The following is a 16,922-nucleotide window of genomic DNA, read 5'->3' as shown; positions in this document are numbered from 1 at the left end:
ATTGTTTTAAACCACTTGAAAACTTTTTTTAAATAAATTCTTAATAAGAATTTATTCTCAGATCAGTTCTGAATGTACAGAGTTTCATTTAATTTGAATATTGTAATGATTTAGAGATATTTTCGTCACGTATTTATGTATATATAATATTAATTAATAATAACGATACAGGTGATTCTCTATTTCCCGGTATGCTTTAGCCATCAATGAAACGTTTTTTCTGTTGCTTAAAATGGACAAATCGGTATTTGAAAGTTTATTAAAATATTCTGTAGTTTGTTAGTGCCCAAACGAACGTTGACAGTTCATGAACTTGTTCTTTGAAAAAAAGAGATTGTTTATAATTAATGTTACTTCAATCTAATGTTTTTTGGATTTACCGATAAATTCAATCATCAGACACATTTTCTTCCTTCCATCTCGATAAATCTCATTGTTAGAAATAGGTATCAAATTGTAAGAGAGTGGATTCGAATTCTGACTCATGAGTCCGTGACACTAACCACAGGACCTCAACCCGACACAATTAATTTTTAGGAATTGTTAATGAAAACACTTGTTTTTACCACTTGAGTAATATTTATTTACGACTAGTTTCGGATGTTACAGATGCTTCCATTTTCGGGTCTGAATATAAATTATACTGTTTGTGTTCAGAACCGAAGGGGTAAAAAACTAGTGTTTTCATTTATAATTTCATCGTGTCTTACTAAAAAGTGAATGCCGAAACAACAAAATTGAAGTGTCGTGTTTTCAGTACGCTTAAACTTAATACACAAAAATTGGTCTGTTGACTTACGCGTTCAGCGTTAGATGCACTCACAATAAACTACAACTCGGTCGAGAAGTGTGACCACGTTTGTATTTCTCGGAACAAGGCGCCACCGGAACTCAGGAAGGGCACGAGCTGTCTGTGCCCGTACAGCTTGCAGTCTTCGGTTCGCTTTCCCGTCGCGACTCAGCGTTGGATGCACTCACAATAAACTACAACTCGGTTGAGAAGTGTGACCACGTTTGTATTTCTCGAAACAAAACATCACCGGAACTCAGGAAGGGCGCGAGCTGTCTGTGCCCGTACAGCTTGTAGTCTTCGGTTCGCTTTCCCGTCGCGACTCAGCGTTGGATGCACTCACAATAAACTACAACTCGGTTGAGAAGTGTGACCACGTTTGTATTTCTCGAAACAAAACGTCACCGGAACTCAGGAAGGGCGCGAGCTGTCTGTGCCCGTACAGCTTGTAGTCTTCGGTTCGCTTTCTCGTCGCGACTCAGCGTTGGATGCACTCACAATAAACTACAACTCGGTTGAGAAGTGTGACCACGTTTGTATTTCTCAAAACAAAACGTCACCGGAACTCAGGAAGGGCGCGAGCTGTCTGTGCCCGTACAGCTTGTAGTCTTCGGTTCGCTTTCTCGTCGCGACTCAGCGTTGGATGCACTCACAATAAACTACAACTCGGTCAAGAATTGTGGCCACGTTTATATTTCTCGGAACAAGGCGCCACTGAACTTAGGAAGGGCGCGAGCTGTCTGTGCCCGTACAGCTTGTAGTCTTCGGTTAGCTTTCTCGTCGCGACTTGGCGTTGGATGCACTCACAATAAACTACAACTCGGTCGAGAAATGTGGTCAGGTTTGTATTTCTCGGAACAAGGCGCCACCGGAACTCAGGAAGGGCGCGAGCTGTCTGTGCCCGTACAGCTTGTAGTCTTCGGTTCGCTTTCCCGTCGTGACTCGGCGTTGGATGCACTCACAATAAACTACAACTCGGTTGAGAAGTGTGACCACGTTTGTATTTCTCGAAACAAAACGTCACCGGAACTCAGGAAGGGCGCGAGCTGTCTGTGCCCGTACAGCTTGTAGTCTTCGGTTCGCTTTCTCGTCGCGACTCAGCGTTGGATGCACTTACAATAAACTACAACTCGGTCAAGAATTGTGGCCACGTTTGTATTTTTCGGAACAAGGCGCCACCGGAACTTAGGAAGGCCGCGAGCTGTCTGTGCCCGTACAGCTTGTAGTCTTCGGTTAGCTTTCTCGTCGCGACTCGGCGTTGGATGTACTCACAATAAACTACAACTCGGTCGAGAAATGTGGCCAGGTTTGTATTTCTCGGAACAAAGCGTCACCGGGACTCAGGAAGGGCGCGAGCTGTCTGTGCCCGTACAGCTTGTAGTCTTCGGTTAGCTTTCCGGTCGCGACTCCCAGCTCTAGGAGCCTCTTGGCCGCCACTATCTGCCGTTCGGGTGGTAACTCTTTGTTGAAGGTGCCTATGAAGGCGACCCCGACACTTGCCGTATTGTAGCCTTTGGTATGCGCCCCGACTTGGTCCCACCCTCGGCCGACGTACACTGCGCCATCTCCCCCGACCAGGAAGTTGTACCCGATATCTGACCAGCTTCTAGACTCTATGTGGTATGTCTGCATGGTTCGCACTTGGAATGTACAGGACGCCTGAAAAATAATGAATATGTGTTATTTTCAATGGCAAGGACAAGCTCAATATTATACTCTCCTTATATAATTCACATAATACCAAGAGAGAAAGAAGACAAGTGAATCACAGTGGGAATCGAAGTTACATATAGCTGGTTATTTATTATGTGTAAGTCTTTATTGATTGCTTTATGTATTTCTTACTTTTCTTGACTGAACTAAGACCAGTTTTATTTACATGTAAAATTTCTATACCGGTTGATTTATTAAAATTATCCTAAATTTAAGGTGATTAGCAAATTCAGAAAAATTATTATTATTAAGGCACCTTAGATATTTTTTAATTCTGATTTTATGATTATTATATAAATAATAAATATTAAAAGGCTGGAAAATTGGGACAATTTAATTTATAAACACCAGAATGATTCAATTTATCATCATTAACCTACCCATTTTATTGTTTGTATACAAAGCTGAGCGAATGTTTTTTGTAAAATTATTAGAAATACTATTAGTAAATGAATTTATATAAAAATTATTCGCCAGCTTTCATTATTGTATTATACAAAGTGAACGATGAATGATAAGGAGAGTGTTATATTACCATACCACAAAGTTATCAATGCTTTTAATATACAAAATATAATCTCAATATTATTCATTGATTCAGCATTAGCATTGTGGAATGACATGTTGATTATTTTTTAAAAAAAAGTATTAAAATATACGTTTTATTTACACACGACTATTTTTAAAAACTACAGATGTTTTCATTTACATGTAATATATCGTCGTCATACAGGATAGTTAAAACTATATTTTTCACCTGTAGATAAAAACATCTGTAGTTTTTGAAACTAGTCGTGAGTAATGAAACAGAACTCAAGTGGTATTACACAAGTGTTTTTTTTTATAAATGAATAAGCTCGTTTCTTTTCATTTATGCTGTTGAAATCTGGAACAAGCGAGACTACACAAAAATATATTGAACCTCGCTTTGTTCAGTTTTAGTAATAAAAAATCATATCATTGATTTTTTTTAAATGCCAGTTAACTTACAATGATTAAAGAAAACACTTGTTTTTTGCCACTTGAGTAATAAGTGTTTTCTTCAATCATTGTAACATGTCTTACCACAAAGTTAATGCCGAAACAATAAATAAAATACCAGTTAACTTATATTAAATTTTTGCCCAAACATTAATTTATTACACTTTGTAAAAAAATCTCTTTGACAGGTCGAAGGCCTTGTAAATACCCAGACTTCCATATTCTTCTTCATCTAGTAAATTAAATTACTAATTATAAGCGTTTCAGTTGTACCATCTAACATTTTTTACGAAAGATGAAAGAGTCTAAGCGAAATAAAAACAGTGAATTCACAAAAAAAAGATATTTACTTTAAGCATCATGTCCGATAGAGGTCAGAGAGCGAAGAGATATAAAGTATTTTTAATTGATACGAGGAAATAACCAGATATGTTTGTTACGTGTTTGTATTTTTTTACGCTTGTTCAGAATAATGCGTTAAAATAACATTAGCAGTTGTCCGCAAACTACAAAGATTACTTAAATACACATATTACATATATATATATATATATATATATATATATATATATATATATATATATATATATATATATATATATATATATATATATATATATATATATATATATATATATATATATATATATATATATATATATATATATATATATATATATATATATATATATATATATATATATATATATATATATATATATATATATATATATATATATATATATATATATATATATATATATATATATATATATATATATATATATATATATATGTGTGTGTGTGTGTATTTATATCATGTCCGCCTCCGTAGTGTAATGGTCAGCATGCTCGGCTACCGTTTTGGGGGTCCCGGGTTCGATTCCCAGGGGGGTTTAATAAATATAAGTGATTTTTTCATTCTAATCTTGGTCATAACTGTCGTCAAGAAAAGACGATTCAGTTGGCTGGGCCATGTACTCCATATGCCTCCCGAGAGCCTTAATCAAGCTTGTCTCTTTTACAAAGCATCAGGATCGCGCCGCCCTGGACGACCACTGCTGACAATTCATCGGCATCGAACTTCGGGACGCGGGTCTGACTTGGGAGGATGCAAGAGTGATGGTAGCTGATATAAAAAGTCTAGAGACAGTTTGTGTACTCCATACGCTACACAAGGGAGCAGATAAGGTAAAAACATAGATTAGTACCTGATCCGTGCAGTTTTCAGTCGCTGTGTGTATGATAATAACCATGGGCACTGGATTTTCCATGGGGTCCACCATACCAGCTGGTGGTTGCGCGAGCCATTCTCGTCTCCCCACTATGCGAAGGTTTTTTGAAATAAGGAGAACTTTATCTGAAAAAAAAATACACATGTTTTCAGTCGTCACGTTCGAAAACTATCGGAGTTTGACTCATATTAATTGTTAATCGATTTTTCTAGAGGATCATGACCCTCAGTAATGAGGACGAGGACGCAGAAGAAAAAGAAGAATACCCGTCTAGAGTAAAATCTTCGAAAGGCAGAGGAGATGTCGCACCAAATAAGGAACCTCATACAAACAAAATGCACTCTTTCTGCCAGCCTTCAAGAAGTGCCTGATTTTTTTTATTTACCTAACGTTCAATTGACTCTGAAATCTAGCTAAGGCTTATGCAACACCGTTTATGATGTCCCTACTCAGGCTTCAACTTTATAAGTTTCACAGCCTATGCCTACTTGTGAGTGGATTTACTCTTTATGTTAAAAGTTACTATAATTTCATGTAATTCATGAGTGAAAATTCTAGGCAAAAACACTCGCAAGAAGTGTATGAAACACGCTTTCTACTATTTAAGCCCTGTCAGGAACGATTCCTTTACCCTTTTTATCTCGGTTCTGTCGCGAGTGTTGAGCAGCCACGATGTTTACTTCTGACAGCTCAACATAGTCCTACCTTTTCCATCGTAATAAACTGGAGAAGGTGATATTTTTCTACACGAAATATGTGACCCCGATATGAAAACTTACGAATCTTGATATTCGGCAAGATTTCTCTGTCTGATCCAGCTCTTCTGAGAACTTCTTCATTTGTAATCCAGGGAATACGAAGTATTATGCGGTGAGGCCACATTTCAAACGCTTCTATCGGATTTATCGTATTCACCTTTAGGGCCAGGTCTCTTTATATAGCAATATGGATCACACATCGCTCACTCCTTTCAAGAACGTCATAATTCAAAAATCGACAATTTTCAGTTGTGCATGTTTTCGGAATGCCCAGAAAATGTACTATATCCTAGCAAAAGCGGCATATTTTTAACTTAATATTTACCCAACATTTTGAGTGTGTCCAAATACTTGTTCACAAAATCTGGATTATCTCCAATTACAGGAGTTATTTTCATATTATTTTTTTGACATCTCATCAAAGATAAAGAAGAATATGGAAGTCTGGGCATTTACGGGGCTGACGACCGTCATAGGCTGGTTTAAGTGATCACTTTACACACGTGTAACATTCACCAATTCTACCCATTATTGACAACCACACTACTCAAATTCTTTCCTTATTTCATCATTCGAACATCTATCAAACATCGTTTTGCCACACATTCGTCTGAGGGATCGCATTTCGACTGCATTCAGTCTGCTTTCATCCTTCTTTTGCCAACTCCATGCTTCGCTTCCATACATAAGGGTTGGAACCAGAACTCCATTGTGTACTGCCAGTTTAGCTTCCGCTGATAGATTTTTATTTGCTAAAACTGATTTTTTTTTGTTTTTACACTTTATTAAAGTGGTACATTCAAGTGTTTAATTTTCATAAAATTCTTTGAATGATTATCCGTCTTGCTTTGCACGTGCACATTTTTCTTTCTTTCACCTAACTGGGCATCTGAGGTAGGTAAATACATTTACAACTAATGTTAAATATTTGATTTGTTGAATTAAAAAAAATTACCATAAAAAACCCATAAAATCGTTTATATTTTGTCGTTTGATGTGCAAATGAAATATTTATTATTATTATGTATTTTGGATAGTAACATAATATTATACTAGGAGTGTTCATCTGCAATGATTACCGAACATGAATCTTCGAAAGAGACAAATAAATTGCTATGTCGCTCACTCCTTTCAAGAACGTCATAAATAAAAAAAAACTTGATATTTCAGGAGAACGTTTTTAAAGTTTAAAAATATAATACAATGTATCAAAAACAAATATCAAGCCACCATTGAAGTTTTTACTGTGCAACAGATCTTTTTAGGTAAAACCTGAAGGTTTTTTCTCTATTTGAAAAATATTTAGTAAATTAAAAAAAATTTTATTAGACAATACCTTTTCTTCAAAATGCAAAAACAACAATTTCTGCCCTGCAGCGGGTAAATATTAAATATTAAAAAGATCTGTTGCACAGTAAAAACTTCAATGGTGGCTTGATATTTGTTTTTGATACATTGTATTATATTTTTAAACTTTAAAAACGTTCTCCTGAAATATCAAGTTTTTTTTTATTTATGACGTTCTTGAAAGGAGTGAGCGACATAGCAATTTATTTGTCTCTTTCGAAGATTCATGTTCGGTAATCATTGCAGATGAACACTCCTAGTATAATATTATGTTACTATCCAAAATACATAATAATAATAAATATTTCATTTGCACATCAAACGACAAAATATAAACGATTTTATGGGTTTTTTATGGTATTTTTTTTTAATTCAACAAATCAAATATTTAACATTAGTTGTAAATGTATTTACCTACCTCAGATGCCCAGTTAGGTGAAAGAAAGAAAAATGTGCACGTGCAAAGCAAGACGGATAATCATTCAAAGAATTTTATGAAAATTAAACACTTGAATAGACCACTTTAATAAAGTGTAAAAACAAAAAAAAATCAGTTTTAGCAAATAAAAATCTATCAGCGAAAGCTAAACTGGCAGTACACAATGGAGTTCTGGTTCCAACCCTTATGTATGGAAGCGAAGCATGGAGTTGGCAAAAGAAGGATGAAAGCAGACTGAATGCAGTCGAAATGCGATCCCTCAGACGAATGTGTGGCAAAACGATGTTTGATAGATGTTCGAATGATGAAATAAGGAAAGAATGTAAGGCTGAGATAAGCATTATCGATAAAATTAAGAAAGGTGTGTTGAGATGGTTTGGACATGCGGAGCGTATGAGCGAAGAAAGAACGGTTAAACAAATTTATGGAGCGAATGTAGTTGGAAAAAGAAGCAGAGGACGACCGAGGAAAACTTGGCACAATCAGGTATGTCAAATACTTGAAAGCGGCCGGGTCAGGAGTCGTAATAATCGTCGGGTATGTATGAGGAGATGCATGAATGTAGAAGAGGCAAAGAATGTTTGCAAAGACAGAGTGGTGTGGCGTTCGATTCTCTCTGCCTACCCCTGCGGGGAAGCGGCGTGATGGTTGGTTAGTTAGTTAGTTAGTAAAAACAATCTATAAATATTACTATTAGAAGTGTATTAACGTTTATTTATAAAACTTGCCAAATAAATGAAGAGTCAGTCGTTCAGTCATTTATCCATAATCATAAAATTAATTATTCATGGTGCAGGGTTGTCACAAAATTTGTCATAGAAAATATGAAAACTAAATTATATGTCAAAAGTAGTTGTTTATGTTAGTTTAATATTAAAAGTAAACACACACACACACGCTTTGATTTAAAAAAATAAAAATAAAAATCATCGACACTAAAATCACTGTCATCAGATTCGGCAGTGACGGCAACTCGGGAATTATTGGACAACCCTGAGCGCCATTAGTTGTTCCGAAGACAAAGCTTTCTTTAATTTACGTTTAAAGTGGTAAAAACAAATTATGTTTCAATTCCATGTATGCAAAGATATTCTCAATAGATGTCACTATGCAATATATTTGTACATTTTAAATAATTGATTTTCTTTACTAAAAGCCGATTTAAAACGGCGCGTCTTAAGACGTCATTTTTGTATGAGCGGCGCTCCGGTCACAGAAAATTATGCGTCAGAAGACCTTCTTGGCAGTTAACCGGTTAACAAGTGGCTTGCCGGCTCAAGTCTAATTTAACAAGGGGCTCGCGCGAGCCCCTGCGAGCCCCCTGCAGCCCACCGCTGCTTACATCTGTATCTAGACATACGTTCACGCGGACTTTTGATAAAACTATATTTTAGATTCCTGTCATTCTTTGGTTGCTGTCCTCGTTCCGTTATCCCATTCTGCGGAAAAGGTTTTTTAAAAAATCAAGAAATACGTTATTGTCTTACCTATATTTGTCTTGATTGGCACATTAGATTGAAGGCTCTCTAGCCCGTGCATGTTGGCTGCTGTGTCCCTTGAAGCGGTTTCAGCCGTTTGAGATCCGAAGACTAATGCCACCGTTATGAGCACCAACACGGCTCCCATCACCAGGGTGACTGTGATGACCGTGACGATGGGATGGACGCCAAACTTGTCGGAAATCCATTTCATAACTTTAAAAAAAGAAAACAACAATTAATTAATAATAACGATTTATTGTAACTGCAGACAGTTGGTAGAATTCCATATTGAACTAAAAATGTTTTAAAAAGTTAGAAGTTAGTTAAATTTATCTACTCTTTACTTACCTACATAGATATAGCGTCAAATATCAACCCACTGATGCTTTAAGTATTATCTCTGACATCGTTATTATTGTTGGGTAATGTATCCAAAAGTAAACAAGGTTTATTGGATTGAATTCTACATTTATTTATGTATATATATTAACATATCCATAAATAAATATAGAATTCAATCCAATAAACCTTGTTTAATTTTGGATACATTACCCAACAATAATAACGATGTCAGAGATAATACTTAAAGCATCAGTGGGTTGATATTTGACGCTATATCTATGTAGGTAAGTAAAGCGTAGATTAATTTAACTAACTTCTAACTTTTTAAAACATTTTTAGTGGTTTGACATTATGAGGAATGAAGAGATAAGGCGTAAGACGAAGCATTTGTTGGTCATAACTATCAAGAAAAGGCGATTCAATTGGCTAGACCAGGGGTTCCCAATCTTTTTCAGCCCGCGGCGCACTTACAAGTTTAGTATTTTGTCACGGCGCCCTATTTTAGTAAGCTATTTGGAAAACACAATGTGACTATATATGTATATACATATATTATGGTTGAAAGAAATAGGTAGGTATCTACAATAATAGTAGTTGGGTAGAAAGGTGCTAGCTCTCAAAAAAGAAATTATTGCTTCATAGGTACCCGAGAATATTTGTGGTTTTTGATAATGATAGAGGATCCACTCACGACACCCTCTTTACTTTCTACGGCACACTTTGGGAACCCCTGGGCTAGGCCATGTACTCCGCATGTCTCCCGAGAGCCGCCATCAAGCTTGCCTCTTTTTATAAGACATCAGGTTCGCGCGGCCCAGAACGACCACTGCTGAAAATTCGTGAGCAATTCAGGTCTGAACTTCAGGATGCGGACCTGACTTTACAAGGTTACAAGGGAGCTGGCGACTGACAGAAAAGCCTACACATTTAATTCTACCCATTATTGACAACCACACTTTTCAAATTCTTGGAAGTTCTGTATATCATTAGAACTTCACTAGTGACATCAATTGGTGAGATGAAAAGAACTGTAATTGGACACACTCAAAATGTTGAAAATAAATAAAATTTATATAAACTAACTTACTGTCAACACACCTTTCTTAATTTTATTAACGTTGTTTTTCATAGCCTAGGATTTTTTCCTAATTTCATAATTCGCACATATATTACATATCTTGTTGTTTTGACGCTTATTCGACTGACTAATCGCATTTCGACATACCTTCTGTAAAACCTGTATTTTTTTATAGTTCTTTACTTTTTAATATTTGTTACCATGTATTTATTTATTTTCATCAAAAACATAATTACAAATTTTAATTATGTGCCCACACTGTGCCCACCCATATGTAAAATACCACTTTTCCGTTTTTTAATGTAAACACTACGGCTGTCCAAACTTTGTTTGCTGTTTTGTAGCATTTTTGGACTAAGTAGAATCTACTTAGTCCAAAAATCCAAAAAAACGTACTACAAAAAAATTAACCTTACTGTGTTTTGAGTTTGGACAGCCGACTAGTTTCGAGAACAATTTCGATTTTGCATTCAACTTATTGTTTATAGTTTATAAGATGCTTTATTTATTTATTTTAACTTAAATTAAAAGAGACCATTTTATGTGAGCATACAAGGATGTCTCAAGCCCATGTTATGTTTAAAACAAAAAATGTTATCTTTTATACCTTTAAGAACCTATATGGAACGTATCTATGAAATAATTGTGAATTTACTTTGTTCTGCTATTTTTCAAAGATAAATGCCATTATAAAATGTTGATTAAAACTAACGTAAATATTACAATCGCCTAGATCAGCGGTTCCCAACCTGTAGTACGCGTACGACCGGTGGTATGCGAGTGGATAGTTTTTGGTAAGCGAATAATAAACAGTAATGACGGGTATGAAAAATTAACAAAAAATCAGACATAAAAGTATCACTTTACTGTATTTTATTTAAAATTACTTAAATTTAAAAAAATATATTTATATTAAAAACAACTGAAAAATATATCTTTCTTTTTTAGAAATTATAAAATTAAATTAAATATAATTTTTTTAATGAAAATTAGTTGTTAAAAAAACACTTCTTGTCCTGGTTTTGAATTTCGACAAGAAATGAGCTTCGGCACCTTTTATTTTAAATTTTTAAAAAAAATTGTGATGTGTAAAGTTCAAATGTGTTATTTTTATCAGAAAAAATAAACCTTTCGGTATTTTATTTCAAATGAAATAAATTGAGGATTTGATTTTTGGGAAACACGGTCACCCTTTAAAATTTATATTGTAAATGGAATAACAAATTTCTCGAAATACAATCATTTTTGCAAAGTGATACAAGTAAGCCTAAGTGTTACGCAAGCCAAAAAAGGTTGGGAAACGCTGGCCTAGAAAAATGAAAATTAAATAGAGAGATTTTCAGGAATTGCGATAACGTAATACGAAACTAATCGATAAAATATAAAAGCTGCACATTTAACAAAGAGACAAAACACATATAAACTACAAGCTAAAAACATGTACAATAAAACCATGATGTTTCGGATTATTAATTTCCTATCTTATCATCACATCGCTTTCCCGCAGATACATGCAGAGAGAATGGAACGCCACACCAATAAAATAAAACTTTGCCTCTTCCACATTCATGCATCTCCTCATACCCGCCAATTATTCCGACTCCTGACCTGACCGCGCCAAAGTATTTGAAATACTTGAATACACCAAGTTTTCCTAGATCTTCCTCTGATTCTATTACCAACCACATTCGCGTTATCAATTCGTTTTACTGTTTTTTCTTCACTCATTCGATTCACGTGACCAAACCATCTCAACACATCTTTCTTAATTTTTTCGATAATGCCTCATATCTCAGCCTTGCATTGTTTCTTTATTTCACCATTCAAACATATATCATACATCGTTTTACCGCACAACCGTGTGAGGGATCGCACTTCGAACAAAAATTTAAACATTATTGCTAACCAAATGAAATTATGTTATTAAATATTTCCCTATTCCTAGAAATAATAATAAAACAAAACGCTTCCATCCCCTCCCACTTCACTTCAAACCCACACCTAATACTTCTTCTACTTCAAACCCTCATCGGAACCCTATGGTGCATTGGGCACTGAATTCTTAGTCAGCTGGAGAGTTCCTTAGAGACAAAATAAAGAGTTTACGCATTCGTGAAAGCCTGGGTGTAGCTAACATCAATAGTAAGGTAGAGGAAAGGCAATTGAGATGGAATGGGCACATATGACGTAGAGAACCTGAACATATTGTAAACCAGGCGATCGCCATGGATCTTCCTCGAAAGACGTCTACAGGAAGACGAAAAAATTCATGGATGCTGCAGAGAGTTACCATGATTTGAAGACATGACCGAGGTGACCTTATAAATGATAGAAGGACCTACAACCTGAGGACAAGGTCTGACCCTACAGTCTACAAAGACGATGAGTTGGGATGGAGCTAGGAAGAAGAAAATTCGGGCTTTCCCTTTATGTAGACTTTTTACAGGAACAGATTTTATGTTCTGATTAATTTGTTCGGGTGGGGATAGATTTAGATAATGAATAATTCTTCTGGCCACACTCATGAGTGCATAGGGAACTGCAATACAAAGATAAGGTGTAACCAATCGCGCATACCACCAATTATCACAAAATGGCTCACGAACTTCTGGAACATTCACGAAATCGGTAACAGAAAAAAGTCTGATTTTCAATTATACAACTGCTGCTATCATCACTCCACTTCCTTCAAGGGTAGGCAAAGAGGATGGAACGCCATATTCATCTGTCTTGACATAAACTCCTAGCTTACTTTACATCAATACATAGTCATTAACGCCCTCCAGCTATGTAGACTATTTACACGACCAGATTTTAGGATCTCGTTGATTATGTTTTAAATTTCGTGCGGAGATAGTTTTAAATATGTTTATTCTTCTTCTTCCTGACTCATGAGCGCATAGGGGACTGCAACACGTCGACGAGGTTAAACTGATCGTGCGTACCCACAATTATTACAAAATGGCGTCCTGAACTTCTAGAACATTATCGTAGTCGGCAAATGAAATAAGTCTGATTTTCATTATACTACTGCTGCTAACATCACACCGCTTCCACAAGGGTGGGGAAAGAGGATGGAACGTCATATTCATATTTGTTAACATAAACTCCTTCCTTCCTCTCCATCAATACACATAGCCCACACGCCCTTCAGTTATGTTTACCTACTATTTTCACGACCAGATTGATTTGATCGTGCGAAGATATATTTAGATATAATTATTCTACTTCTACCTGCACTGTGGGCGCATAGAAGACTGCAAGATATCGACGAGATGTAAACGTGATCTTGATTATACGAATACAGGGTGATCGATACTGCTCTCTTGCAATCTGAAGTAGGAGTGGAATACTCTTAATGGGATGCATGGTAGATGAAACGCATTCCCCATGGACTTACACTATCCACACATTGTCCGCGCACCTCATTAACAATCCCTTTGTTATCGGAGATCCTTCTGTCAGGTGCACTGTCGTCAACATATAATAATCTGGTCATCAACAGTTTCTAATAATTACTCTATCAAACACTGGATTATTCCACCTTTGGATAACGTATCAATATTATAGGTCTCTATAATATTGATATGTCATCCGTAGGAATATATTCCAGTGTCTGATAGTAATTATCGACCTTCGAAGATCAGACTATGGTGGCTTTAATGCAACTGAATGAAGGATCTCCAATATCAAAGGAACTGTTGAGATGTGCGGACAATATGTAGGCAGTGCAAATCCATGAGAAATGAATGTCATCTACCATCCATCAAGCGTATTCCAACTCCTACTCCAGATTGCAGAAGAGCAGTCAGTACCTATTAATCACCCTGCATTCATAATCAATATCAAGTTTAAACCTCGTCGACATCATGCAGTCCTCTGTGCACCCATAGTGCACGTAGAAGAAGAACAATTATATCTAAATATATACTAAAATCTAATCTAATAATGTATACTAATCAACCAGATACTAAAATCTGGTCGTGTAAATAGTCTACATAACTGGAGGAAGTAAATGACTATGTATTGATGTGAGGAAGCTAGGAGTTTATGTTAAGACAGCTGAATGTGGCGTTCCATCCTCTCTAGCTACCTCTGTAGGAAGCGGAGTGATGTAAGCATCAGTTGAATAATTGAAAATCAGAACTTTTCCGTTACTGATTCCGGGAATGTTCCAGAAACTTAGGACGCCATTTTGTGATAATTGTGAGGACGCGTGATATGTTGCAGTCCCCTATGCGCCCATGAATCCACACAAAAGGACAATAAAACACATTTAAATCTCCGCACGAACAAATTAATGGGATCCTTAAATCTGGTGGGTGTGAATAAATATATGTATCGATGTAGAGGAAGCTAGAAGTTTATGTAAAGACATAAATATGGCGTTCCATCCTCTGTTTCTAACCCTGTAGGAAGCGGAGTGATGTTAGCAGCAAATGTTTAGTTGAAAATCAGACTTATTTTTAATGCCGACTTCGGGAATGTTCTGGAAGCTTGGGCTTCCCATCTACACAAAATGGCGTCCCGAGCCGGAAGCTTGGGACGCCATTTTGTAATAACTGTGGGTAGGTACGCGCGATCGGTTATACCTTGTCGATATATTGCAGTCCCCTATGCACCCATGAGTGCAAGCAGAAGAAGAATAAACATATCTAAATCAATCTGTGCACAAACAAATCAATCGGAGAAATCTGGTCGTAAAAATAGTCTACATAACTGGAGGGCGTGAATGACTATATGTATCGATGTATTGAATTTATGATAAGACATATAAATATGGCGTTCCATCCTCTCTATCTACCCCTGTAGGAAGCGGAGTAATGTTAGCAGCATAGTATAATTGAAAATCAAAACTTTTCCATCGCTGATTTCGAGAATTTTCCAGAAGCTTGGGACGCCATTTTGCAATACTTGTGGGTAGGTACGCGTGATTAGTCACGCGCCCTAAATTAAAATTTAAAAGAAATCTACAAGTTTTTTTTTTAACTATAATTTTTTTATTATCCTGTAATGATGCCCGAAACACGTAACTCCTTGCTTTGCCTTTGTGAGATTAACGATCAAACTAACACTTAATTGATTCTGTGTAGTTCCCAATGCATCATTGGGTGCGGATAAAGTGGAAAAGTAGAAGTTTTATATATTGTTATATTCATAAATATAAATTAAATATATTTAAATAATATTCTCGCTTACCTAGGAACAATCACTCACTAAACAACACAACGGTCACCACAACACAATTAGTCCTCCATTTTGTGGACTTAGTTAAAAGTATAACACATGCACGCCCCGCGACGTCTTGTAATGCACTGTGAGGCTGGATGCTGGAGAAGGGATCGGTTGGGACGCTTTGGCGTCGAACACCATTAACACTCCATATATGGACATAAATTCCAAGGTTAAAACGGGCAAGTGTGATCGAATTTAAAAACCGACTTATAGATCGGTTTTTTAGTCGATAATTTAAATGTGCACAAATTTGGTGTGTAAAGTGCATTTCGAGCTATTATTATATAAGATCTATCAAAGATAAGGAATCTATCAAAGATAAATAATCTAATAACATTTATCTGAAATTACGCAAATTTCTAGTCAAAATATTTGTGGAGGTCCTCACCAAAACGTTACATTTCCATTATAAATGATTTTAAGTAATCATGAATTCTAGCTTGTAAAATTGTTACGTTTTGGTGCGATTTAATGATTTAATATAGGTTCAACACAGGATTGGTCACGTTTTGTGACAATTTAATTAAGATTTAGATAGAACACAGTAAACAGAAAAGATTAGCATTTTAATGATTTTTTGTGCAATATTTGAAATGTAGATTTTTGGTGAGGACTTCCAAATATGTATGGAGTGCGAGATATGGGGCTTATTTGAAAGAGATAACGGTAGGCTAAATGCGTTCAAGATGTGGACCTATAGAAGAATGCCAGGGAAATCCTGGAGAGACCACATCTCGAACGACGAGGTACGAATAATCGAAGAAATAAGGAAATCGACCATCTCGAAGGAGGCGCAAAAATATAGGTGACGTGTTGAGACAAGAGGGTTTCCTGGAACGAACGATCGAGGGAACAAATGCCAGAGGACCCTCAAGCCACGAATATCTTTGCGACTTGTACAAAGAATTGGGCTGAAGAGGGTGGCCCTCAATAGACCGGAATGGGGAAAGAGATGTCATTTGTTGCTGTAAACCAATCCACAAGATTGAGACAGAATATGTGGCAAAACGATGTATGATGTATCCTTTACGCAATAAACACAAAACGAAAAACAAATTATGCAAAACGAGTGTACATTTTCACCCATGTATATTTCAAGATTTATTGGAACGAACGTATTGATGGAGACTGGAGCGTTGGAAGGAAAGAAAAAAACGCTACTGTGGAAATCTATATACGGCCTATGCAAAAACTTCACGGATAAGGCATTTATGGACAAGCGCAAGCGAAGGTGACTTTCAAACGTCAGCCCAGAGGCTCCCAATCTTTTTCGGTTAGCGGCTCCCTTAATACTACGGATTTTTTTATTTGGCTGTCACCGATAAGAGGATGTTTCTGCCAGTGTAAAGTCTTTTTTCAATTTACAAAAAAATTAAAACAATAATTACAATTTAAAAAAATATATTTATATTTATATTTATATATATATATATATATATATATATATATATATATATATATATATATATATATATATATATATATATATATATATATATATATATATATATATATATATATAT

The 16,922-nt window shown here is 35.9% G+C and overlaps 1 protein-coding gene across 1 annotated transcript in view; it reads right to left on the bottom strand.

Moving 5' to 3' along the window:
- Positions 1-523: 523 nt before the first annotated feature.
- Positions 524-16,922, bottom strand: part of LOC148309391 (peptidoglycan-recognition protein SD-like) — a 25,347-nt gene continuing 8,948 nt past the window's right edge. Inside the window, exons 2-4 of the mRNA XM_088260169.1 lie at positions 8,751-8,957; positions 4,696-4,844; positions 524-2,449 (exon numbers count right to left, since the gene is read on the bottom strand). Coding sequence (XP_088116295.1) covers positions 2,069-2,449; positions 4,696-4,844; positions 8,751-8,955 — 735 coding nt within the window. The 5' untranslated portion in view covers positions 8,956-8,957 and the 3' untranslated portion in view covers positions 524-2,068. The remainder of the gene's footprint in view (positions 2,450-4,695; positions 4,845-8,750; positions 8,958-16,922) is intronic.

Source organism: Brachycentrus maculatus, unplaced genomic scaffold, assembly GCF_059751285.1.
Source record: "Brachycentrus maculatus isolate JH-2025_06_01 unplaced genomic scaffold, ASM5975128v1 h1tg000126l, whole genome shotgun sequence".
Classification (NCBI taxonomy): Eukaryota; Metazoa; Arthropoda; class Insecta; order Trichoptera; family Brachycentridae; genus Brachycentrus; species Brachycentrus maculatus.
This window is presented reverse-complemented; position numbering and strand designations above follow the sequence as displayed.